Source organism: Scyliorhinus torazame, chromosome 9 (assembly GCF_047496885.1).
Source record: "Scyliorhinus torazame isolate Kashiwa2021f chromosome 9, sScyTor2.1, whole genome shotgun sequence".
Taxonomy (NCBI): Eukaryota; Metazoa; Chordata; class Chondrichthyes; order Carcharhiniformes; family Scyliorhinidae; genus Scyliorhinus; species Scyliorhinus torazame.
The window spans coordinates 63251191-63277193 of NC_092715.1; the positions used below are offsets into that span (position 1 = coordinate 63251191).

The 26003-nt window shown below is 46.2% G+C and overlaps 1 protein-coding gene across 5 annotated transcripts in view; it reads left to right on the forward strand.

Annotated features, from left to right (window-relative positions):
* The window catches only part of wdr41 (WD repeat domain 41), a 107058-nt gene that overhangs the window by 25522 nt on the left and 55533 nt on the right, over nucleotides 1-26003 (forward strand). For 2 of the 5 annotated variants that reach the window (XM_072516018.1, XM_072516013.1), the window contains exons 4-6: nucleotides 8045-8093; nucleotides 14244-14375; nucleotides 20294-20356. In XM_072516018.1, coding sequence (XP_072372119.1) covers nucleotides 8045-8093; nucleotides 14244-14375; nucleotides 20294-20356 — 244 coding nt within the window. Of the gene's footprint in view, nucleotides 1-8044; nucleotides 8094-14243; nucleotides 14421-20289; nucleotides 20357-26003 lie in introns of all 5 variants that reach the window. The other 3 variants (XM_072516014.1, XM_072516015.1, XM_072516016.1) reach the window with 3 other exon arrangements.

The window sequence follows — 26003 nt, forward strand, 5'->3', positions numbered from 1 at the left end:
CTGTAACTACGCTTGCCGTTGGAGCCCCATAAAGAAGTCTAACCCAGCTAATAAACCCATTCCCAAACCCAAACCTCCTTAACACTTCCCATAAATACTCCCACTCCACCCTATCAAATGCCTTCTCTGCGTCCATTGCCGCCACTATCTCTGCCTCCCCCTCCACTGGGGGCATCATTATCACCCCTAATAGTCGTCGCACGTTAACATACAGTTGTCTCCCTTTTACGAACCCTGTCTGGTCTTCGTGCACCACCCCCGGGACACAGTCCTCTATCCTCGATGCCAGTACCTTTGCCAACAATTTGGCGTCCACGTTCAACAATGAAATGGGTCTATAGGACCCGCACTGCAACGGATCTTTATCCCTCTTCAAAATTAACGATATCGTCGCCTCCGACATCGTCGGGGGTAGAGTCCCCCCTTTCCTGGCCTCATTGAACGTCCTCACCATCAACGGGGCCAACAAGTCCACATATTTTCTGTAATACTCCACCGGGAACCCGTCTGGTCCTGGGGCCTTCCCTGCTTGCATGCTTCCCAGTCCCTTAATAACCTCGTCCACCCCAATCGGTGCCCCCAGGTCTACCACCCCCCGCTCCTCCACTTTCGGGAACCTCAATTGGTCCAGGAACTGCCGCATCCCCTCCTCTCCCTCTGGGGTTGAGACCTATACAGTTCCTCATAGAAGGTCTTGAACACCTCATTTATCTTTCCTGCCCTTCGCACCGTGTCTCCCCTTTCGTCTCTAATTCCTCCTATCTCCCTCGCTGCTGCCCTCTTTCGCAATTGATGAGCCAACAGGCGACTAGCCTTTTCCCCATATTCATACCTCCTCCCCTGTGCCTTCCTCCACAGTACCTCCGCCTTTCTGGTGGTCAGAAGGTCAAATTCCGTCTGGAGTCGTCTCCTCTCCCTGTACAATTCCTCCTCCGGGGTCTCTGCAAATTCCCTATCCACCCTTAAAATCTCCCCCAGTAATCTTTCCCTTTCCTTGGCCTCTGTTTTCCTTTTGTGGGCCCCAATGGAGATCAGCTCTCCTCTGACCACCGCTTTTAGTGCTTCCCATACCACTCCCACAGGGACCTCGCCGTCGTCATTGACCTCCAGGTATCTCTCAATACACCCCCGCACTCTTGCACACACTCCCTCATCCGCCATCAGTCCCACATCTAATCGCCAGAGTGTTCTCTGCTCCCTTTCCTCTCCTAATTCCAGGTCCACCCAATGTGGGGCATGATCCGAAACCGCTATGGCTGAATACTCAGCTTCTTCCACCCTAGAGATCAACGACCTTCCCAAAACAAAAAAATCTATCCGGGAGTACACTTTATGGACATGGGAGAAGAAGGAAAACTCCCTAGCCCTAGGTCTAAGAAATCGCCGTGGATCCACTCCCCCCATTTGGTCCATAAACCCCTTAAGTACCTTGGCCGCTGCCGGCCTTCTTCCGGTCCTTGAGCTGGATCTATCTAGCCCCGGGTCCAGCACTGTATTAAAGTCCCCTCCTAAAATCAAGTTTCCTACCTCCAGGTCCGGTATACGCCCCAGCATCCGTCTCATAAATCCCGCATCGTCCCAGTTTGGGGCATACACATTAACCAACACGACCTCCATTCCCTCCAGCCTACCACTCACCATTACATATCTACCTCCGCTATCTGCTACGATGTTCTTTGCTTCAAATGCTACCCGTTTCCCCCCCCAAAATGGCCACCCCTCTATTCTTTGCGTCCAGTCCTGAGTGGAACACCTGTCCCACCCATCCTTTCCTTAGCCTAACTTGGTCCGCCACCTTTAGGTGCGTCTCTTGGAGCATAACCACGTCTGCCCTTAGTCCTTTCAAATGCGCGAGCACTCGGGCCCTTTTTATCGGTCCGTTCAGGCCTCTCACGTTCCACGTGATCAGCCTCACTAGGGGGCTACCTGCCCCCCTCCCGTGTCGACTAGCCATTACCTTCTCTAGGCCAGTCCCATATCCCGCCTCCGCGCTCCCGCTTGCTCCCCCAGCGTCGCACACCATCCCCGTCCACCCACTCTTTAGCCATTTCCTTTTGGATTTCCGCAGCAGCAACCCAGTTGTCCCCCCCCCCCCCCCCTCCCCCTCCCCGCTAGATCTCTTTCTAGCATGATTGCTCCCCCCATATTACTTCCGTAAGTCAGCTGACTTCAACTGACCCCGGCTACTCCTGCTCACTCCTCGACCCCCCCCCCCCGTGTGGGGAACTCCCATCCGCCTTGCGCCTGTCTTCCCGCCTTATTCTTTCTGGCGCGGGAACATCCCTTTACCTGACCCGCCTCTTATGGCGCAGCTCCCTTTCCCCTCCCCCTCCCCTTCTTCATTCTCCAACTATGTCCCGTCTTTCCCCCCTCACCGGCGCCCACATTTCCCCAATGTCTCCCCCCTTCCCAATTTACTTCTCAATTAACTTCAACCATAACATTAACAATAACATTTCCTGCAGCATCAGTCCCTCAGTTCCGATCCAATTTCTCTTCTTTGATGAAGGTCCATGCTTCTTCCGCCGTCTCGAAATAATGGTGTCTCTCCTGATACGTGACCCATAGTCTTGCCGGCTGCAGCATCCCGAACTTCACCTTCCTTTTATGCAACACCTCTTTGGCTCGGTTGAAGCTCGCCCTCCTTCTCGCCACCTCCGCACTCCAATCCTGGTATACCCGTACCACTGCATTCTCCCATCTGTTACTCCGCACCTTTTTAGCCCATCTCAGGACCTCTTCTCTATCCTTAAGGCGGTAAAATCGCACGATTATCGCCCTGGGTGGTTCTCCCGCTTTTGGTCTTCTCGCCGGGATCCGATGTGCCCATTCCACCTCCAAGGGGCCCGTAGGGGCCTCAGCACCCATCAGTGAGCTCAGCATCGTACTTGCGTACGCTCCACAGTCCACTCCTTCCACACCCTCAGGGAGACCCAGTATCCGAAGGTTCTTCCTTCGCGCTCCATTTTCTAGGGCTTCGATCCTTTCAGTACACTTTTTATGAAGTGCCTCGTGCGTCTGAGTCTTAACCGCCAGGCCCAGGATCTCGTCCTCAATATCTGTCACCTTCTGCTCCACCACGCGGAGCTCTGTCTCCTGGGTCTTTAATGTCTCCTTGAGCCCCTCAATTGCCTGTAGCAACGGGGTCAGCACCTCCCTCTTCAGCAGCTCCACGCACCATCTCACAATTTCATCCTGCTCAGGCCCCCATGTCGCCTGCGCTTTCTCCGCCGCCATCTTGTACTTCTCTCTTTCTGACCCTTTGGTCGACGATTCCTCGCGCTGCAGCCGCCGCCGCCGGTTTTTTCCTCCTTCGTTTGGGGGGGACTCCCTTCTCACACACCCCACACCGGGTTGCGTCGTTGAAAAATTCCCCTTTGGGGCTCTTAAAAGAGCCCGAAGGTCCGTCGGAGCTGGAGCCGCCGAAACGTGCGGCTAGCTAGGCATCACCGCAACCGGAAGTCCCTTCAGTGGCCTTGATGAGGTCTTTTCACAGTTGTTCCCTCTGCTGCTAGAATTCACCTTTGATACAGGCCCTCAGGTCAGCTTGCAGCTTTAAGCTTGCCCTTCCCCCACCTGCATGCTGGAAGAGGCCCTGTTTATCCTGCAGTTGCAGCCAAATCTTTTACTGTTTCTGCCGTGTCTCGCAACCCAGAGACATACCCTTCCTGGGGGACACTGTCGGGGGAATATTGCAGCCTTCTTCCCACACCGGGAAATGTCAAACAAATGCCGTGGGGGCCCTGTAAAAGAGCCCAAAAGTCCGTTCCAAGCAGGAGCTGCTGAATATGCGACCTAGCTCTGCATAGCCGCACCCGGAAGTCAACCACAGGAAACATTGACAGTATGGATAGAGTATGATATCACCGCTTTTAATTTGGTCTAGCTCGGTCAATCTGGTAGTCTGATAATTATTCCCTATTGTTACAAGTATGAGGTTTCTAGTCCATGCACTGGAAAATTGCAGTGATGCTAAATTGGCTGATTTCAGAATTGAAACTACTTGAAATGAGGATTAACCTACAACACAAATCGATTTTGTTTCTGTAGCCACTCTGATGAGGAAGGCGTGGGGCTGGGATGGGAAGAGGGAAACACTCTATAGGTTTCTATGGAAAGGTGAACTAAATGGACCATATGGCCTTTCTCATCTGTATGGATCACAGTCATTTTTGTAATAGCGTGCCGCTTATTAAATTTGTCATTGGTATCATAACAAATATGTGTAGAAAGAGTATCAATTAAATTGTGAAATAAATATTTTAATATAGAAAATAACTCATGGCTATCATTTCCTACTGCTAATCTTTTAGTGAAGTCAAAATGTTAAGGTCAGCATTACATTTGGTATGGTTGCATTTCTTATTGAGGCAAATTATAACTGGCTTTGTATTTTTAAAGTTCTTGAAATATTATGAAACCAGTTACACTGCTAGCTATTTTTTTTTGCCACAAGTATTGGAGCTTTGTGAGAATCATTAAATTAAGCTTCTCCATGGGCATGCTCCTTCACTGCACCTTGCAGTGAACAGGGTTTCATGCTTGGAGTTCTCTGTGATCCCCTCATTTATAGAATACTTTGCAGATGGCTTTTGTTGTCCTTTTGGGCCTTAGCTACAATCAGCAGGTAGACTATTTTCTCATTGCTTCAGGGGATGGTAAATTGACCTGGTCTCAGCCTTCATGGCAGCTGCTATTTTCTTCTTCCTGTATCTTCTTTTGGACATGAAGTCAGGAACAATGAAGGTGAAAGGCCATTGAGCAAAGCGAAGCTTGAGCAGAAGCCTGCTGACAGTCAAGCTTTGGTAATATGTTTCTAAGTCACCAGTCTTTGCAAATCCATTAACTCAGGTTCAAAATGTAATTCTGAACATTTACCTGCACTAGTTCAGATGGTTATTTGCACTTTTATATGCCAGGAACATTTAGCATGATGAAAATAATGGACAGAGCTATTGAAGTATTTGTTGAGCCTGAACAGAATTAGATCTTGCCAATTCAAAACTGAGACTCGATTTTGTTTTATTTAGAATTAGATTTCTTATCAAATGTTAATCATTTGCAACTAAGCAATTTACATTCAGAAATAATGTTTGAAGTTATTTAAAACTGTTTGGCTAATATTTCACAGTATAATCAAAACATTACTTGTTAAAATCTAAAGGTAATTTCAACCCAAACTGGGTGAATGGTGTTAATTGCATATTAATCAGATGGTTAATTGTAAAAATATGGCAGCCATTTGTTTTATATTTATAGCAGCGGCCTGGAATTGTGCATGTTGGGATTTGGAGGTGCATGTTTGTAAGATGTGTTTATGCAAATAAAAACTTGTGTGTAAAGACAAGGTTGTACTAATATCCTTCACTGCCTGGCTATCTGATTGGTGGGCAGCAAAATATCCCAGATGATTTACTTAAATTTTTTTTTTAGAGTACCCAATTCATTTTTTCCAATTAAGGGGCAATTTAGCGTGGCCAAACCACCTACCCTGCACATCTTTGGGTTGTGGGGGCGAAACCCACGCAAACACGGGGAGAAAGTGCAAACTCCACACGGACAGTGCCCCAGAGCTGGGGCCGAACCTGGGACCTCGGCGCTGTGAGGTTGCAATGCTAACCACTGCACCACCGTGCTGCCCCCAGATGACTTAATGACCATTTTCCATCTGTTTCACATCATTTGTGGTCATCTTTCAAAATTTTATAGACTGTGGAATGGTTCCTGCAGATTGGAAGTTGTCAATTGAGGGGAGCTAGATATAGGACAGATGTCAGAGGTAGGTTCTTTACTCAGAGAGTAGTAAGGGCGTGGAATGCCCTGCCTGCAACAGTAGTGGACTCGCCAACATTAAGGGCATTTAAATGGTCATTGGATAAACATATGGATGATAATGGAATAGTGTAGATGGGCTTTAGAGTGGTTTCACAGGTCGGCGCAACATCGAGGGCCGAAGGACCTGTACTGCGCTGTAATGTTCTATGTTCTAAATGTAATCCCACTAAGAAAGGAGGAAGAGAGAAAACTGAGGACTACAGACCTATTAGCATCCCAACAGTAGTAGGGGAAATGCTAATCTGTATAATAAGGGCCATGATATGGAGATGCCGGCGTTGGACTGGGGTGAGCACAGTAAGACGTCTTACAACACCAGGTTAAAGTCCAACAGGTTTGTTTCGAATCACTAGCTTTCGGAGCACTGCTCCTTCCTCCTTCCTGATTCACCTGAGGAAGGAGCAGTGCTCGTGATTCGAAACAGTCCTGTTGGACTTTAACCTGGTGTTGTAAGACTTCTTACTGTATAATAAAGGATGTGATAACTGGAAATTTAGAAAACAATGATAGGATTGGGCAGAACCAACATGGATTTATGAAAGGGAAATCCATTTAAACAAACTGGTTGGAGTTGTTTTGAGTATGTAACTTGCAGAATAAACGAGAGAGAACAAATGGATGCGGTATATTTCGATTATCAGGAAGCTTTTGACAAGGTTCCACATGAGGTTAATAAACAAAATTAGAGCACATGGGATTGGGGAGATTCTACTGGCATCAATTTGTAGGAATAATTGAGTTATTTTCAGCTTGGCAGGCTGAGATTAGTGGGGTACTGCAAGGATCAGTGCTTGGGCTTCAGCTATTCACAAACGGTAGCAATGATTTGGATGTGGGGATTAATTGTAATACTTCTAAATTTGCAGATTACATATTCACTTGGTGGAAATGTGAGTTGGGAGGAGGTTTCAAAGATGCTTCAAGGGGATTTGGAGAGGCCAAGTGAGTAGGCACAAATTTGGCAGATGGGATGCAATGCAGAGAAACGTGAAATTATTCACTTTGGTAGGTAGCAAAAACAGAAATACAGAGGGCTGAATTCTCCGTCCCGCTGCGCCAGATTTCTGGTTCAGCATGCCGGTGGAATTCTCCGTTTCGCCGGCTGGTCAATGGGTTTCCCATTGTGGGGCCGCCCCACGCTGTTGGAAAACCCCCGGGCTGCCGGCAAAATGGAGCATCCCGACGGCGGAGAATCCAGCCTAGAGTATCCCTTAAATCGTGAGAGGCTGTGACGTGTTGAACATCAAAGGAACTTTTGTCATGAGTCACTGAAAGCAGGTACAATGAGCAATTAAAAAGGCAAATGTTGGCTAGAGATTTGAGTTGAGGAGTAAAGATGTCCACTGCAATTATACAGAGCATTGGCGAAACTGCACCTAAGGAAAGATGTATGTGTCACAGAGGGAGTGCAACAAAGGTTCACCAGACAAATTCCTGAGATGGAGGAATTATCCTTATGAAGAAAGGTTAAATAGACTAATTCTTTATTCCTCTGGAGTTTACAAAGAGGCTCAACAAGGTAGATGTTGGAAGGATGCTTCTGGCTGGGGGTATAGAACTAGATTACACAGTCTCAGACTAAGGGACAGGCATTTAGAACTGAGATGAGGAAGAATTTCTTCATTTGAGGGTGGTAAATCTTTGGAATTCTCTACCCCAGAGAGCTGTGGAAGCTTAGTCGTTGAGTATGTTCAAGACTGAGATCAATAGATTTCTACATATTAAAAACATCAAGATACAGGGATAGTGCAGGAAAATGGCGTTGAAGTGGAAGATCAGCCATGTTCTCGTTGAATAGTGGAGTGGGCTCAAAGGGCAGAATAGCCTACACCACCTGTTTCTTGTGTTTGGTGTTCTTATCCATACTTTTAATGCCAGCAGTGGCCTTTTTAAAAAAAAAAAGTATGCAGATCAGGATCCGATAATTTCATTAAGTTCTGACTGCAATTTTAACTTGGGATTGACAGAAGAATTGCTTGGTGTTCACCTCCCGCTCACCTGAATCCCATAACCCCGTTATAATTCCTTATGTAGTATGCCACTAAGTGTAAATTACTTCATCGGAAGGTTTCTTTCACACACAAAAGAAGATTTTAGAAAAATGTTTGTTGTAGTGATTTGTTGTACAGCTGTAATAATGTTTGCAGCCTTTATGAATTTCTGCATTTAATTTGTAGAGAATAAGTTGTATTCTAACCTTACTTTGCAGGTTTGCTTCAGCTGGGGATGATGGTGTTGTGTTTGTGTGGAATGTTCAGGTTAGTATTGATTGGTCTAATTTTGTTAAAACCGCCGTAAGACATTTAATTCTGGAATGGAAATTTGGCGTGGCCAATTAGTTACTGAACTCTGGAGACCAGGAGGCCTGAGGTTTATGCAACCGGTGTTAAGTTAGCTGATCACAGCCAAAGTTTTGGTTGAGGGCCAGAGTGTCCTGGGGAAAGGAGGGAAATTAACCTCGTTTCTGATCGCCAATCAACAACTTTTTCTTTACGTGAACAATGACTGATGAGCAAGGTTTTAGTTCAGCTAATAGGCTATTAGCCTATTAATGGATATTGACACGGTTCGCTCTTAAATAAATGACCATTTGGACAAGATATTAATGGGTGACTAGGACCTAGAGAGATTATTCTGGTAAAATGCTAACATTGTAAAGTTAAAAAAGGGAAGGAACCATTTCTAACTCTGCAGATAGGAAGGGATAATGACATTTTTACGACCCCAAATTTGAACCTTATTTCCAAAACTTGGTAATTTTATATACAAGCCTTGTTTATTTGATATAATTCTAATTTCAGGAAACTGCAAATTTTTAAGAATTCAGAGTGTGACAGACATTGAGAACTGTAACTGAAAGTACAGAAGGAATCCAGAAGATGGTGCATTTTCCCATTACTTGTCATATGGCTAAGCTGTGTGGCCCGATTTGCTTAATTTCAGAATGAACATTTACAGAATGAGCTTTTTCTAGTCTACAATTTAATTTTTGTTGTTACTTGACTCCTCTAATTATATTTAAGATTGTTATACATCCTTTACTTTTGCTTACTAAAGTCACTGCATGTGATGGAGGTTGCTGTAATTTTAAATTTACATTAAAGGCCTTGAGAACGTAGAACATAGAAAAATACAGCACAGAACTGGCCCTTCGACCCATGATGTTGTGCCGAACCTTTGTCTTAGATTAATCATAGATTATCATTGAATTTACAGTGCAGAAGGAGGCCATTCGGCCCATTGAGTCTGCACCGGCTCTTGGAAAGAGCACCCTACCCAAAGTCAACACCTCCACCCAACACTAAGGGCAATTTTGGACACTAAGGGCAATTTATCATGGCCAATCCACCTAGCCTGCACATCTTTGGACTGTGGGAGGAAACCGGAGCACCCAGAGGAAACCCACGCAGACACGGGGAGGATGTGCAGACTCCGCACAGACAGTGACCCAAGCCGGAATCGAACCTGGGACCCTGAAGCATCATTCTATTTTATGAACTTATCATGTTTTGACTTTAATACCGGCACGGTTATTCATTGTTAGAAAAATGCTGTTTTTTTTAAAAGAAAGTATTTTTCCTGAAAATATTGTATATGTTGTCAAGCTCCTTGTAATTTATGACTTAAGGATAATATTCATCTCTAGTCTAAAGACGTAAACTATAGTCAGTAAGAATGAGTACTTATGATCTATTTCTAAAGAAAGAGTTCCAGCAGTTTTTGAAATGCACGCCCTCCCACCCCCAGTTGATGAACCAGTAATTCTCCATATTGAACACCACTTGGCAGAGACACCAAGAGTGGCTCGGTTGTGCCACTACAGATCGAGCTGGCTGAGTCCTAAAGGATGTGGCTGCTGGACTGGGTCTGCAGCAGGTAGTGAGGGAACTAACATGGCAAGGAAATCAACAAGATGTAAAGGCACACTTGACCTCATCCTCACCAATCTGCTTGCCATAGATGCATCTGTCCATGACCGTATTGCTAGGAGTGACCACGACGCAGTTATTGTGGAGACGAAAATCCTGTCTTTACATTGAGATTACCCTGCATCGTGTTTTGCATGGCACTACCACCGTGCTAAATGGGATAGGTTTTGAACAGATCCAGCAACTCAAGACGTGGCAACAGTGAGGTGTTGTGGGCCATTATCAGCAGCAGCATTGTACACAACCACAATCTGTAACCTCATTGCCTGGCATATCCCCCACTTGACCATTACCACTAAGCCAGGGGATCAACCCTGATTCAATGAAGAGTGCAGTAGGGCATCCCAGGAGCAGTACCAGACATATCTAAAAATGAGGTGTCAAACCAGTGAAGCTACAATGCAAGACTACTCGCGTGCCAAACAGTATAAGCAGTGAGTTACAGACAGAGCCAAGTGATTCAACAACCAATGGATCAGATCACGGGCTTTGCAGTCCTGCCACATTGACAGTGGAACAATTAACCAGAATATTCCCATCCTCCATGATGGGAGAGTCCAGCACATCAGTGCAAAAGATAAGGATGAAGCATTTGCAACGATCTTCAACCAGAAGTACAGATCCATCTTGGCCTCCTCAGATTCATCTTGGTCCCCACAGATGCCAGCCTTCAGCCAATTTGATTCACTCCATGATATCAAAACAGCAGAAGGCCCTGGGTACTGCAAAGGCTATGGGTTCTGGCAATAGTAATGAAGTATGCTCTAGAACTTGCATTCCTAGCCAAACTGTCCCTGTACAGCTACAATACTGGCATCGAAGCAGCAATGTGCAAAATAGCTCATGTATGTCCTCGACACAAAAGGCTGAACAAATCCAACCCTTCCAATTACCACCTCGTTAATTCTACTCTTGATCATCAGTAAAGTGATAGGGGTCATCAGCAGTGCTGTCAAGCAGCATTTGTAAATCTGCTTACTGACACTCGGTTTGGGATCTATCAGGGTCACCCAGCTCCTGACCTCCTTCCAACCTTAGTTCAAACATGGGCAAAAGAGCTGAACTCCAGAAGTGAGGTGAGAATGACTGCCCTTGACAGCAAGGCAGAATTTGACAGTGTGTAGCATTAAGGAGCCCTAGTAAAATGGGAATCATGGAAAAACTCTGTTAGTTGGAGTCATACCTGATATTAAGGAATATGGTTTTGGAGGTCAATCATCTCCATTCCAGAACTTCATGGCAAGAGTTCCTCAGGGTACTTCCATCAATAACCTTCCTTCCATCAGATGGACTGATTGCACAATGTTCACCACCCAAGACTCTTCAGATACTGAAGCAGTCCATGTCTAAATGCAGCAAGCCCTGGACATTATTCAGGCCTAGACTGACCAGTAGCGAGTAACATTTGTGCCACACATGTGCCAGGCAATGATCATCTCCAATAAGACATGGCGGCAGGGTTGCACGATGGTTAGCACTGTTGCCTCACAGCTCCAGGGACACGGGTTCAATTCCGGACTCAGGTGACTGACTGTGTTAAGTTTGCACTTTCTCCCCGTGTCTGTGTGGGTTTCCTCCCACAGTCCAAAGATGTGCAGGTTAGGTGGATTAGCCGTGCAAAATTGCCCCTTAGGGTCCAACAGTTAGGTGGGATTACTGGGTTATGGGGATAGGCTTAAGTAGGGTGCTCTTTCCAAGGGCTGATGCAGAATTGATGGGCTGAATGGCCTACTTCTGTATTATAGGGATTCTAGGATTCTGTTCAATGATTCTACAATAAAGAATCTAATCATCACCCCCATAACATTCAATGACATTGCCATCAGTGAATCTCTTGCTACCAACATCCTGGGGGTTACCATTGACCAGAAATTGAACTGGACTAGACTAATGAATACTGTGGGTACAAAAACAGGTCAGAGGCTAGGAAGTAGAGGCTGTAGTGAGTAACTCCCCAACATCTGTACACAATCTACAAGTCAGGAGTGTGATGGAATACTCTCCACTTGCCTGGATGAGTACAACTCCAACAACACTCGAGAAACTTGTCATCATCCAGGACAAAACAGTGTGCTGGATTAGCACCCCATTCACAAACATTCACTCCCTCCACTACTGATGCACAGTAACAGCAGTTTATGCCTCTCCCAAGATGCACTGCATGAACTCAACAAAGCCCCTTTGCACCATCCACGCCCATGACCATCTAGAAGGACAAGGGCAGAAAACACATGGGAACACCACCACCTGGAAGTTCCCCTCCAAGCCACTCACCATCCCAATTGGGAATTATACCGCCATTTGTTCAGTCGCTGGGTCAAACTTCTGGCACCGCACACACCACCGCGCACACCACACACACCTCGCATCCCTGAATGAATGAAAAAAGTGCTTTTTTGCATGTTAAATTAGACATTCTGGATAATTGAAAAAATGATTATCACTCCACTATTTGATTTTAAAATATGAAACACATAGGAGAGCTGATAGATTAATACATTAAAGGGCTGTTGTAAAGAAAATCTTCAAAAATCAACCTTTCAGAACTAGGTGACAATATATGTTCAGTGGCATTTCGCACAGCTTTGGAAAAGTGGGCTATGTTCATCTGTTCTGGACAATTTCTCACAATTACGGACACCATAGACAAGACCATTCAGGTTCCATTTTACAACGTCTTAAATTTATATACCATTTTGTTGCATCTTTTATAAATTTGTATATGAGAAACATTGCTGCAAGTAACTTGTGTAAGCAAGTTATTGTACGTTTGGATTTCTAAAATGATCGAGGCCAACATCGCAGATTCAATTCCCCTACCAGCTGAGGTTATTCATGAAGGCCTGCCTTCTCAACCTTTCCCCTTACCTGAGGCGTGGTGATCCTTGGGGTAAATCACCACCAGTCAGCTCTCTCCTTCAAATGGGAAAGCAGCCTATAGTCATCTGGGGCTATATTGACTTTTGACAAGTTTCAACATTGGCTATGAATTGCTAAAAGGAGAGAGTTATCAGAATTTGAGTATGTGGCTGGATATAAAGTTGGCTTAAAAATGGGCAATAACCATAAATTAGCCCAATTTTAGACCGGAAAGCAGGTACAGAAGGGATTGATCTTGGAGCCCTTGTTCTCATAAAAGATTTTGGCAGATATTATAGGCAAGTGTACAAGTTAGCAGGTACTCAAAAAGGAAATCATAATGGACAACAGTACAACTAAATACAGAAGGATTTAGATTTTTTAGTAGTTCAGCCAATGCATGTCAGATGCAATTCAATGTGAATAAGCATAGGCGCAAGAAAGCAAATTAAAAGGAACAAGGGTGTTGGTTACAAAAGGGTCCAAGGAAATGAAATCAATCAAGTTAGAAAACAATGAACACTTTGCTTAGCTACATCTTTTAAAAAGGTTACTGCATTACATTATCAACAGGATAGGATGAAATTGTATGCAATTTTACTACAATCAGACTAACTTCAATAGTATGGAAACTTTTGAAACAATTCAGGAGAAAGTTTGCAGCTACTTAGACAAATGTACTTTAATAAAAAAATGACCAGCATGGTTTTATTGAGAGTAAATTATGTTTGACTTGATTTGATATTTTTGATGAAGGAGCAGAGAGGGTGGATGAAGGTACTTGCTAGGTATATGGACTTTCAAAAAGTGTTACAGTAAAATTAAACGATTAAAAATGGAAGTAGCAGCATAACAACAAAATTCACCAAGGGATAAAAAAAACTGGTGGTTAGTTATTTTTCAGACTGAAGGGAGGTATGCAATGGTGTTTCCCAGCGTTCACTACTGGAAATGCTTTATGTTTGTTCATTTATGACTTGCACTTTCCAGACTCAATTTCAAAATGAGTCTGGATGTGTAGCAAGGGGTGGGCAAACAACAGATGAAATTCAATGCAGGAAAGTGTGACATGATAAATTTTGGTAGAAACAATAAGGAAAGACAATTCAAGACAAATGGTATACTTGTAAAGGACATACAAGAGAGACATGAGGGGTTTGTGCACATATCTTCAAACACTGTAGGACAGGTGAATAATGCAGTTAATTTTTACAAATTCTTTCATGAGATGTGGGTGTTGCTGGCCAATGTTCGTTGCCCATCCCTAAGTACCTTTGAATTGAGTTGTTTTTGAGGCCATTTCAGAGGGTAGTCAGGGATAACCATATTGCTTTGGGCCTGGAGTAGGCCAGACAGGCAAAGTCAACAGTAGCCGGAGGAACCAAAGAGAAAATGCTGGAAAATGTTCTCTTTGGTTTCAGATTCCAGCATCCATAGTAATTTGCTTTTATTTCGTAGCTGGAGCAAGTTGCTGCTTTACAACTCCGAAGAGATTTTTACCTTTCCGATCAGGAACTTTTAAAGCTACTTACATTGGATATTGATGAACTTGTGCAAATTATATGAAGTGGGTTTATGAATTCATTTTTTTGTTTAAAAAGCTACTTCTTGTTTCTGCAGACTGGAGAGAGACTTCATGAGCTTCGAGGCCATTCTAGACCAATTACAGCAATTGCTGTTTTTCCATCGGTGCTTCAATTACAGCCAGAAAGCTGTCATCTCCTTACTGCCTCTTCTGATAAGACAGTCATTGTATCCTAATATATGGTCTGAAGAATGCATGATTATTCTGCTTAAGTACATTGCTGCTTATTCGTTTAGTTTGTTGAGGAGTTTTCTGGGGCGAGATTCTCCGACCCCCTGCCGGGTCGGAGAATCGCCGGGGGCTGGCGTGAATCCCGCCCCCGCCGGTTGCCGAAGCCTCCGGCACCGGAGATTCGTCGGGGGCGGGAATCGCGCCGGGTTGGCGGGCCCCTCCGCGCGATTCTCCGGCCCAGATGGGCCGAAGTCCCGCCGCTGAAATGCCTGTCCCGCCGGCGTAAATTAAACCACCCATCTTACCGGTGGGACAAGGCGGCGCAGGCGGGCTCCAGGGTCCTTGGGGGGGGGGGGGGGGGGTGCGATCTGGCCCCGGGGGGTGCCCCCACGGTGGCCTGGCCCGCGATCGGGGCCCACCGATCCGCGGGCGGGCCTGTGCCGTGGGGGCACTCTTTCCCTTCCGTCTCCGCCATGGTCTCCACCATGGTGGAGGCAGAAGAGACTCCCTCCACTGTGCATGCGTGGGAAGCTGTCAGCGGCCGCTGACGCTCCCGCGCATGCGCCGCCCGGAGAAGTCATTTCCGCGCCAGCTGGCGGGGCACCAAAGGCCTTTTCCGCCAGCTGGCGGGGCGGAAATTCGTCCGGCGCCGACCTAGCCCCTCAATTGGGGCTCGGCCCCCAAAGATGCGGAGCATTCCGCACCTTTGGGGCGGCGCGATGCCCGTCTGATTTGCGCCGTTTTGGGCGCCAGTCGGTGGACATCGCGCCGTTTCCGGAGAATTTCGCCCCAGTTCTCTGATCCATTTTCAAATTCCTAACAACACATTTAATTCGCTGTTTGTTAACACCTGATTTGCAGTCTTATAGTTCGGGTTCACTTTGGTTTCCACGATGCTAATATTGCCAACTTTAAAACATTTCATTTGAGGGATGCGGGCGTTGCTGGCTAAATCAGCATTCATTGCCCAACCCTAATTTCCCTTGAAAAGGTGGTGGTGAGCTGCCTTCTTGAACTGCAGCAGTCCATGTGCTGTAGGTACACCCACAGTGTTGTTATATTACACGGCACGGTAGCACAATGGGTGGCATGGTAGCACCGTGGTTAGCACTGTTGCTTCATAGCGCCAGGCACCCTGGTTCAATTTCCGGCTTTGGTCACTGTCTGTGCGGAGTCTGCATGTTCTCCCCATGTGTTTCGTCTGGGTGCTTGGGTTTCCTCCCACAAAGTCCTGAAAGATATGCTTATTAGGTGAATTGGACAATCTGAATTCTCCCCAGTGTACCCGAACAGGCGCCGGAGTGTGGTGACCAGGGGATTTTAAATGTAACTTAATTGCAGTGTTAATGTAAGCCTACTTGTGACACTAATAAAGATTATTATATTAACAACTTGGATACAGGGAGAGAAGGTCTATAGCCAAATGTGCAGATGACACTAAAATAGATGGGAGAAATAAGAACCTTACAAATGGATATAGGTAGGTTAGGTGAGTGGGCCAAAATGTGGCAGATGATGTTTAATGTGGATAAGTGTGAGGTCATCCATTTTGGTCGGAAAAATGGAAACGCAACTTAGTCTCTGAAGCTTCGGGATGCTCCAGTGTAGAGGAATCTGAGTGTCCTTGTGCCAGAGTCGCAGAAAACTAGCATGCAGGTACAAGAGGTAATAAAGAAAGCGAATGGAATGTAGGCAATTATAGTTAAAGGAATAAAGTATAAAGATAAGGAAGTGTTTTTGCAGCTGTACAAGCTACATTGGTGAGGCCACACGTGGAGTATTGTGCATAGTTTTGGTCTTATGTGAGGAAAGATTTGAGGCAGTTCAGAGGAGGTTCACTAGATTGATTCCAGAGATGAAGAGTTTGTCTTATAAAGAAAGATTGAGCAGTTTAGGCCTATACTCTCTAGAAGAATGAGGGGAGATCAAATTGAGGTATATAAGATGATAAAAGGCATGAATAAAGTAGACTTGGAGGGATGCTTCCTCTTGTGGAGCATTCTAGAATGAGAGGTCATAGTCTCAGGATAAGGGGTGGCAAATTTAAAACCGGTGAAGAGAAACGACGTCTCCCAAAGGGTTGTGAATCTGTGGAATTTGCTACCCCAGAGTGTGGTGGATGTTGGGACAGTGAGTAAATTTAAGGAGGAGTTAGACAGGTTTAATTATTAGTGGGTTGAAGGGTTACGGAGAACAGGCAGGACGGTGAAGATGAGGCCTGATGAAATCAGCCATGATCGTATTGAATGGTGGAGCAAGCTCGAGAGGCTAAATTGCCTACTCTTGCTCCTAGTTCTTATATTCTAAGAAAGAACTATTCTGTCTAATTCCACCTTCCAGCTCTTGGTCTGTGCCCTGTAGGTAACAGCATCTCGAGCACAAATCTGGATTTCTTGGTGATCGGGGTAATGGGGAGAAGGCTGGTGAATGGGGATGAGGAACATATCAACCATGATTGAATGGCGGAGTAGACTCGATGAGCCGAGTGGCCTAATTCTGCTCCTATATTTTATGGTCTTTTCATCTCTGTCTTAAATGGGTGACTCTTTATTTTTATCGTCTCCTTTTTCACAGACTGTGGCATTTTGAGGGTGCATTCGCCCAGCATCCCCATGTTTTTTGAACCCTAATCTGAACCACCCATTGTTTTATATATATATATATATATATATATATATATATATTAGCTCAGTTTAGTTATTTCTAGACAATAATAATTTTTGATGTGATTCTCAACTTTAAGTTACTTATTAAGAACGAGCATTTCCCTGACACCAGAGAGGTCTGTTCAAATATATAATCCTAGAATCCCTGCATTGTAGAAGGAGGCCACTCGGCCCATCGAATCCGCATCGATCTTCTGAAAGAGCACCCAACCTAGGACCAATGCCCCTACCTATCCCCAGAACCCCACCTAACCTTTGGATACTCGGGGACAATCGATCCTGACCAATCCACCGTACCTGGACTGTGGAAGAAAACCGGTGCACCTGGAGGAAACCCACGTGGATACGGGGAGAATGTGCAAACTCCACGCACGCAGACAGCCGAGGTCGGAATCGAACCTGGGACCTTGGCGCTGTGAACCAGCAGTGCCAACCATTGCCACCGTGCTGCCCGTTTACATTTTAGCATCACATTATTACATTGTCGAAGACAAAGTCCTGTCCTTCCAACAGTGTATCAATAAATAAATCAGTATAATAATTATTAGTAAATGTATTCATGATAATCTTTTGGGGTGGGGTTGTCAGTTGGGAGCACTTCAGAAGATTGGGCTTTTAAATGAAATAGAATGTATTGCCATTCAGCCCAATCAAACCATTCCCATGTTTATGCTCCAGTTGAGCCTCCTCTCATCTTTTCTCATCTAAATCTTCCAAGAGGACCACCTATTCCCTCTTTCCGTCAAATGCTTGTGTAGTTTCCCCATAATTACATTTATACAATCTGTTTCAACACTCCGTGGTTGTGAGTTCCACATTCTTACCACTTTTTGGATGACGGAGCTTATTCAGAATTATTTATTGGTGGTCCCTGGTTAAGCATTCTCCACAGGAGAAAACATTCTCCCTCTATTTACTATATCACAACCTTTCATCTATATATATTTAAATTTAGACTACCCAATTCTCTTTTTCCAATTAAGAGGCAATTTAGTGTGGCCAGGGCAGAATGGTGGTGCAGTGGGTTAGCCGGGCTGCCTCACTCTGCCGAGGTCCCAGGTTCGATCCTGGCTCTGGGTCACTGTCCGTGTGGAGTTTGCACATGCTCCCCGTGTTTGAGTGGATTTCGGCCACACAACTCAAGATGTGCAGGGTAGGTAGATTGGCCGCGCTAGATTGCCCCTTAATTGGGAAAAAATGAATTGGTCACTCTAAATTTATTTTTAAAAGAATTTAGTGTGGCCAATCCATCTACCCTGCACATCCTTTGGGTTGTGGGTGAGGCACACACAGACATGGGGAGAATGTACAAACTCCACACGGACAGTGACCTGGGGCCGGGATCGAGCCTGGGTCCTCGGCGTCATGAGGCAGCAGTTCTAATCACTGTGCCACCATGCTGGCCCTACTCTTCATCATTTTAAATACCTTTATTAAGTCACCGCTCTACCCTTTTCCAAGAGAGGAAATCCAGCCTGTTGATCCTTTCCTGATGCATATAACCATGCAAATCTGGTATCATCCTTTTAAGTCTTTGCACACCCTCGAGTGCCTTTATGTTCTTTTAAAAATATGATGACCAGAATTGCGTGCAGTACTCTTGTGGTCTAACCAAAGTTTGATGCGTTTAGCATAATCTCACTGGCGCATGGTAGCACAGTGGTTAGCACTGTTGCTTCACAACTCCAGAGTCCCAGGTTCGATTCCCGGCTTGGGTCACTGTGTGGAGTTTGCACGGCGTGGGTTTCCTCCGGGTGCTCCGGTTTCCTCCCACAGTCCAAAGTTGTACGGGTTAGGTGGATTGGCCATGCTAAATTGCCCTTAGTTTCCAATAAGGTTAGGTGGAGTTACGGGGATGAGGTGGAGGTGTGGGCTTAAGTGGGGTCCTCTTTCCAAGGGCCGGTGCAGACTCGATGGGACGAATGGCCTCCTGCACTGTAAATTAATTGTATGACTTCAATTCTATCCCTCTAGAAATATAACCTAGTGTTTGGTGGGTTTTTATTTTATGGCTTTGCTTAACCTTTGATGTGATTTGGTGATTGATATATTTGTACTCGAGATCCTGTTTTCCTTTTGTGCTACAGACTTGTACCTGCCATGTAATAAGTGACCTCCCTATTCTTCCGACCTCACATTTATCTGTTTTGCCACATTTGCCAATTATTTGGCCACGCTCAAAGTTTATTAATGTCCTCCTGTAATTTGTTGCAGCCCTCCTCTGTATTGACTATCCCCAAATGTGATGGCATCTGCAAATTGTGCTTTTGAGCCAAGAAAATCTGAAGTTCTAATAAGGCAGTTTCTGATATTGTGATTGTTTCCAATGGATGGGTGAAATTTAGTACGAGGGCACAAATTTACGCTCATCGCAAAAAGTATTGAAAAGGTTTGAGAAAAATAGTCGATTGGTTGGTTAAATGTTGAATTCTGTGCCACAAACTGTTCTTGAAGCAGAGTCCATAAATTCTGTGTAAGTTAATTATGTAGTTTCTTGAAAACTAATAATATTAAAGAACATGGAAAGCAAGCAGCAGAATGGGATAAGAGAAGGTGGCACGTGGAGAAAAACATCAATATATACTAGACCCAAGTGGCTTGTTTCTGTGCTAAAAGTCACTCTGTAAATTAATGGAGCAAGTTTGAGCTGATTATCTTACAGCATTTATATTGATAGACAATTAATTGTGCTGAACCAAACACCTTAATTCTTCAGGGTTTTGTGATTGTCAACATACTTAACGAGAGTGTATATATAATGTGCTGTTGTTCAAAGTATTCCCAATTACATGTGGAAGGGATAGTCTTCAGAATGTTCTTGTCTTGACAAGTCTCCTAGCAACTAGGTCACTGTATAATGTCCCCTTTGGAGAAGCATCCTGAAGCAACTCTATTAATTTGTGAAAATGTTGCAACTTCAGAAAGGCCTAAGAGATGTTCTGGCACTTGGCGACCTTGCATAAGTGCATGATTATCCAGGTACACTGAACACTCAGCCTACGTGATTTTATTTTCTGCTGCTGGGTGGTTCTGTATCAACATGGGTTTGTTCCTAAATTGTTAAGTGCATTGCTAAGCACGTTTGGTTGTACTGTGTCAGCAACTTGACTGCAGTAGCCTTCAGGGAAGTAAGACTGATGCAGTGGATCCCTAGGAAGAGAGATTTAATGTTTGCTGTTTTGAAAAGCAAGGCAGTTCAGTGATTCCAAATTAATTTCATATGATTTTTCCTTTATTGATGCAGCAAGATCTGGGATTTAAACACTGGCACCCAAATCTATTTGTTGACAGAATTTCAGTCCTCCGTTAAGGTAAGAGAAAGGTTTTATACTGATGGGTATAAAGCTCCATTATGTAATGCATCTCTGGTTGAGTGGCTGCAGGTGAAAATTCATAAAAGTCAATTCTTCTGAAACCAAAATGCTGCAGTTACTGGAAATCTGAAATAAAAACAAAATTCTGGAAATGCTCATCAGACCAAGCAGTACATTAAGAGGTCATTGGCCTGAAATGTTAATCCTACCTTCCTCTCGTGAAGGACTGCCTTCTCAACCTCGCCCCTTGCCTGAGGTGTGGTGGTCCTCGGGTTAAATCACCACCAGTCAGCTCTTCCCCCTCAAAGAGGATGCAGCTTATGGTCATCTGGGATTATGGCGACTTTACCTTCCTCTCTCCACAGGTGCTGCCTGATCTGTGTGTTCCGGAATTGTCTGCATTTTCAGCATTTTTTCTTTAATTCAGTATCACGTCTGTTGTCTTCCAGAGGTGCTCACCTTGAAGTTCTCATCTCTGCAACATGATTTCAGTTAATCTCTTACCCTGTTCACTTTCAGTATTATCTGTTACCCTCTTGTATTTCATTATGTTCTCAGTGAGTCTTTCTTTCACAGCTACACCCTTTTCTCAGCAACTGTCCTCCAGTTTGGACAATTGTGGCAATGCTGAAAAACAGCTATCGAGCCTCCGCCCACCCTTCAGCTCTAGATCTGTGTCCTTGCATATTTGGCACCTCAAATGCATATGCAAGTATTTCGTAAAAATGTGATGAGAGTTTCTGCCTCTGCCATCTTTACGTTGATGAGTTCCAGCCTCTAAAGTGTAAAATTATTTGACAGCTTCCATGCCCCCTCACAACCACGAAAACCTAGCAATAGCATTAAAATATCTCTCCTGGTTATTGACCTTTCTGCTAAAGGAACAAGGTTTTTCCTGTCCCCTCTGTGTAAGCCCCTCACAATTATTATAATAATAATGATTAGTGTCACAAGTAGGCTTACATTAACATTGCAATGAAGTTACTGTGAAAACCCCCTAGTCGCCACACTCCAGAGCCTGTTCGGGTACACAGGGAAAATTCAGAATGTCCAATTCACCTAACAAACAAGTCTTTCGGGCCTTGTGGGAGGAAACTGGAGCACCCGGAGGAAACCAATGCAGACACGGGGAGAACGTGCAGACTTCGCACAGACCGTGATCGAAGACGGGAATCAAACCCGGATCCCTGGCGCAATGAAGCAACGGTGCTTACCAGTGTGCTACTGTGCCGCCCTACAATTAACTGATTAAACCGCCCCTCGGCTGCCTTTACGTTTTCACCTGGGCCTGGTGACTTATCCACTTTCTTTTTTAAAAATGTTTTTATTAAGGCATTTTATAGAGGCATACAAAATGACCAGGGGGTTGGATAGGGTGGACAGTGAGAGCCTTCTCCCGCGGATGGAAATGGCTGGCACGAGGGGACATAACTTTAAACTGAGGGGTAATAGATATAGGACAGAGGTCAGAGGTAGGTTCTTTACGCAAAGAGTAGTGAGGCCGTGGAATGCCCTACCTGCTACAGTAGTGAACTCGCCAACATTGAGGGCATTTAAAAGTTTATTGGATAAACATATGGATGATAATGGCATAGTGTAGGTTAGATGGCTTTTGTTTCGGTGCAACATTGTGGGCTGAAGGGCCTGTACTGCGCTGTATTGTTCTATGTTCTATATATACACATGAAACACAACCACGAAGAGAGCAAACAGGAATTCACATAGCAAGTAAATATCTACCACTCTACCGTCCATTCTCCCTGCCGCCAACCTCCCCTACCTCGGGCGCCCTCCCAATCCATTAGTTCTTTGTAAGTCTCCGCCACTCTACCCTCACCCACCAATATTTTCGACACCACCTTGTCCTTCAACCCTGGGAGCGGCAGGTTGGTAAAGGATGGCACCTGCTTCCTCACATAGTCCCTCACCTGCAAGTACCGGAAACAATTCCCGCTGGGCAGCTTATATTCCTCTACCAGTCTCTCCAAGCTAGAAAAGCTGCCCCCAACAAATAGGTCTCCAAACAGTTCAATCCCTGCCCGCCGCCACCCCTGGAACCCCGCGTCTAGCCCACTCGGAGTGAACATATGATTCCCACAGATCGGTGCCCAAACCGAGGTACCCTCCAACCTCAGGTGCTGACGCCACTGTCCCCACACCTTCAGAACGCCCGGTACAACAAACGGACCCAATCCACAAACTCCTGTCCGAACCCAAACCGCCCCAGCACCACCCACAAGTAGTCCTATTCTACCCAGTCAAAGGCCTTCTCCGCGTCCATAGCGACCGCTACCTCCATATTTTGTCCCTCCGTGGGCATCATCATACCGTTTAACAAACGCCTAATATTGGTCGACAGATGCCTCCCCTTTACAAATTCCCTCTGGTCTTCCCCTATCATCCCTGGCACGCAGTCCTCAATCCTTGAGGCCAAGATCTTAGCCAGCAACTTGGCATCTACATTCAGCAATAAAATTGGACGGTAGGACCCACACTGCTCCGGGTCGTTATTTTTCTTCAAAATTAAGGAAATCAAGGCCTGCAACAACGAGGGGGGTGGAGCTCCCCGTTCTCCTTTGCCTTACCAGCAAGGTCCCCCGACAACCTTTTATAAAATTCTACCGGGAAGCCATCCATGCCCGGGGCCTTTCCCGCCTGCATGCCCCACATACCCTCCATCACCTCCACCAATCCAATGGGCTCTCCCAGCCCCTCTACCAGGTCCTCATCCACCTTGGGAAACTCCAACCCGTCTAAAATATACCTCATTCCCTCCACCCCAGCCCGGGGGGGTTTGAATCATATAGCCCCTTGTAAACGTCCTCAAATATCCCATTCACCCCCACCGGGTCTAAGACCATGGGCGGGATTCTGCCCTAATCGGCAGGGTGGGCAACTCCGGCGGGAAGTGAACCACTCCGGCGTCGGGCCGCTGCAAAGCTGCGGAATCCTCCGCACTTTCAGGGGGTAGGCCGGCCCCGGAGTGGTTACGCCTTGCCGGCCGGCGGGAAGGGGCTTGGCGCCACGCCAACCGGCGCCGAAGGGCCTCCGCTGGCCGGCGCGAGTTGGCGCATGAGCACCAGCGTGTGCTGATGTCATCCCAGCGCATGCGCAGAGGGCTTCGTCTCCCCACCGGCCATGGCGGACCGCTACAGCCGCCGGTGCGGAAGAACAGAGTGTCCCCACGGCACAGGCCCGCCCGCGGATCGGTGGGCCCCGATCGCGTGCCAGGCCACTGTGGGGGCACCTCCCGGGGCCAGATCCCCCCGCGCCAACATTCTACTCGCCTTTTCCCCATGTTCATAGACTGCCTCTTACCCCCGCCAGGCTTCCTCAGCTGCCCTACATGCAGACACCAGTCCAAACTCCATCTGGAGTTTCAGCCGCTCTTTCAACAGCCTGCGGAGCCTCTGAACACCTCTCAACCTGCAGGATTTTAGCTTATCCACCAGCCTTGCCATCTCAGCCCGCTTCGTCTAGTCCCTATGCATTTGAATCGATACACACTCCCCCTTGACCACTGCCAAGACCTCACCCATCTCATTCAGCCTCACATACCCCTGAATAGTAGCGCTCACGTGCTCACAAAGCACCTCATCGACTAATAGTCCCACATTTAAGCTCCACTGCGGGCGCTGATCCACTTGCAAGTCCACCCAGTGCGGCGCCTGGCCCGAGACCACAATCGGCGAGCACTCCGAGCTGACCCCCGCCCCTCCCAGATCTACCATAGCCCCTCTTGGGCCAGCCCCCTCCTATCGGACTTTACAGCCCCACCCCTGTCAGCAGTCCCCTCCCCAAACAAAACAACAATCCCAACCTCCCCCTTGCACACTAATCACCTGCTCACCGTCCACTGCGCTCCTGTGAATTAGCCCACCCAGCTAGCCTGGCAGCCCCCGCCCATGATCTCCCCCTTCTCCTGCTTACACTCTCCATGGTGCAAACAACAATAACATTAAGAAAGAAAGAGAAAAACACACAGGAAAAGAAAGGGTGCACTCACCCAGCACGAACCTCCAGCATCTCACCAGAGAACCCCGTAAAAAACAAAGGAGAATGATCCCCGAGTGAAAAAATGTTCTCCTCCGACCACCCCCCCCCCCCAACCCCCAAGAGAAACAGGAAAATAACGACAATAACAACAGAAAAAAACTCAAACGCCCCAATAAGGGGGGCAGAGAGAACCAACATCCCCAAACACCTCCTCCAAAGTTCAGTGTCCTCCTCCTGCCAGTCCATTATCTCTAGCAAACTCCATCGCCTTCTCCGATGCTCCAAAATAACACTCAGGACTATTGTGGGTCACCCAGAGGCAGGCCGGGTGCAACATCCTGAACTTCACCCTCTTCTTAAAGAGGGCAGACTTAACTAGGTTGAAACATGTTCTCCTCTTGGCCAGTTCCGCACCCAGGTCCTGATATACCCGGAACTCATTACCCTCTCAGGTACATTTCCTCGTCCACCTGGCCCCCCTCAAGATCTTTTCCTTATCAAGGAATCAGTGTAACCTCACCACCATTGTCCTCGGCTGCTCATTGGCCTGTGGCTTCCTCATCAGCACCCTATGCGCCCGATCAACTTCCAGGGGACGGTCGAAGGCCCCCTCCCCCAACAGTTTCTCCAGCATTTTGGCTACATAAAGGCCTGCGTTCGTTCCCTCGACCTGGATAGCCCGTCTTTGGGTCTCCAACTTCAGCTCTACACGGTCAATCCCCGCTTTTAGCGGGTCTACCATCTTCGCCAGGTCCTCCAGAGCGTCCCTCCTATTCTGGCTGAACTTTTCATTCAAAAAGCCCACCAACTGCTCCATCGACCATTGGGCTGGTAGGGCCGACCCCCTGTTCTCTGCCAATTTTCCCTCTGTCGCAGGAAGAGGTTCTTGCTCTTGCTGCTCTTTTCTTCTGAAACTACTTCTGGTCCACAAATGCATTCACTGGTGGAGTATAGTCTTCCTTTACCACTCCTGCACCTTTTTCCTTCAAAACATCTTCCCGTTAATCGGGGAAAAGGACCAACAAAACCGCCTCGAGCGGGAGCTGCCAAATGTGCAACCACTCACACCATGGCCGCCACCGGAGGTCCACTTATTCACTTTCAAGAATGTCAAATACCTTCATATTTTCTCTCGGCTGTTTATCCATCCAACATTTCACACTCACATTTGACCAAAATATCTGTATCGTCTCCCTTTTTGTGAAGAGGGGCACAAATATTCATTAAGAACTATACCCACATCCTTTACCTTCGCACACAACTTAGGTTTATGGTCTAATTGGCCCTCTTATTTTTGCTTGTTATTCTCCTGCTCTTTATGTATTAAAGTATCTTTGGGTCCATTGAATTTTACGTCAATGTTTTTCCTGCACTTTTTACTTCCTTAATTTCCTTTTCAATTTTACCCCTGCACTTTCTCTATTCCCCTTTGCTGCTACATTTGGGTGCCCTGCCCTATTTTTTTCTTTGTATGAATCTATTTGTTCTGAATCCTTTTTATTTTCTTAAATGCCTCACACTAGTCTACTCTGGCACTGATTTATCGAATCATTCGGCCCAACGAGTCTGTACCCTACCTAGGCCCACTCTCGCCCTATCCCCGTAATCCCACTTAACCTGCACATCCCTGGGCAACTCTTTAGCTTGG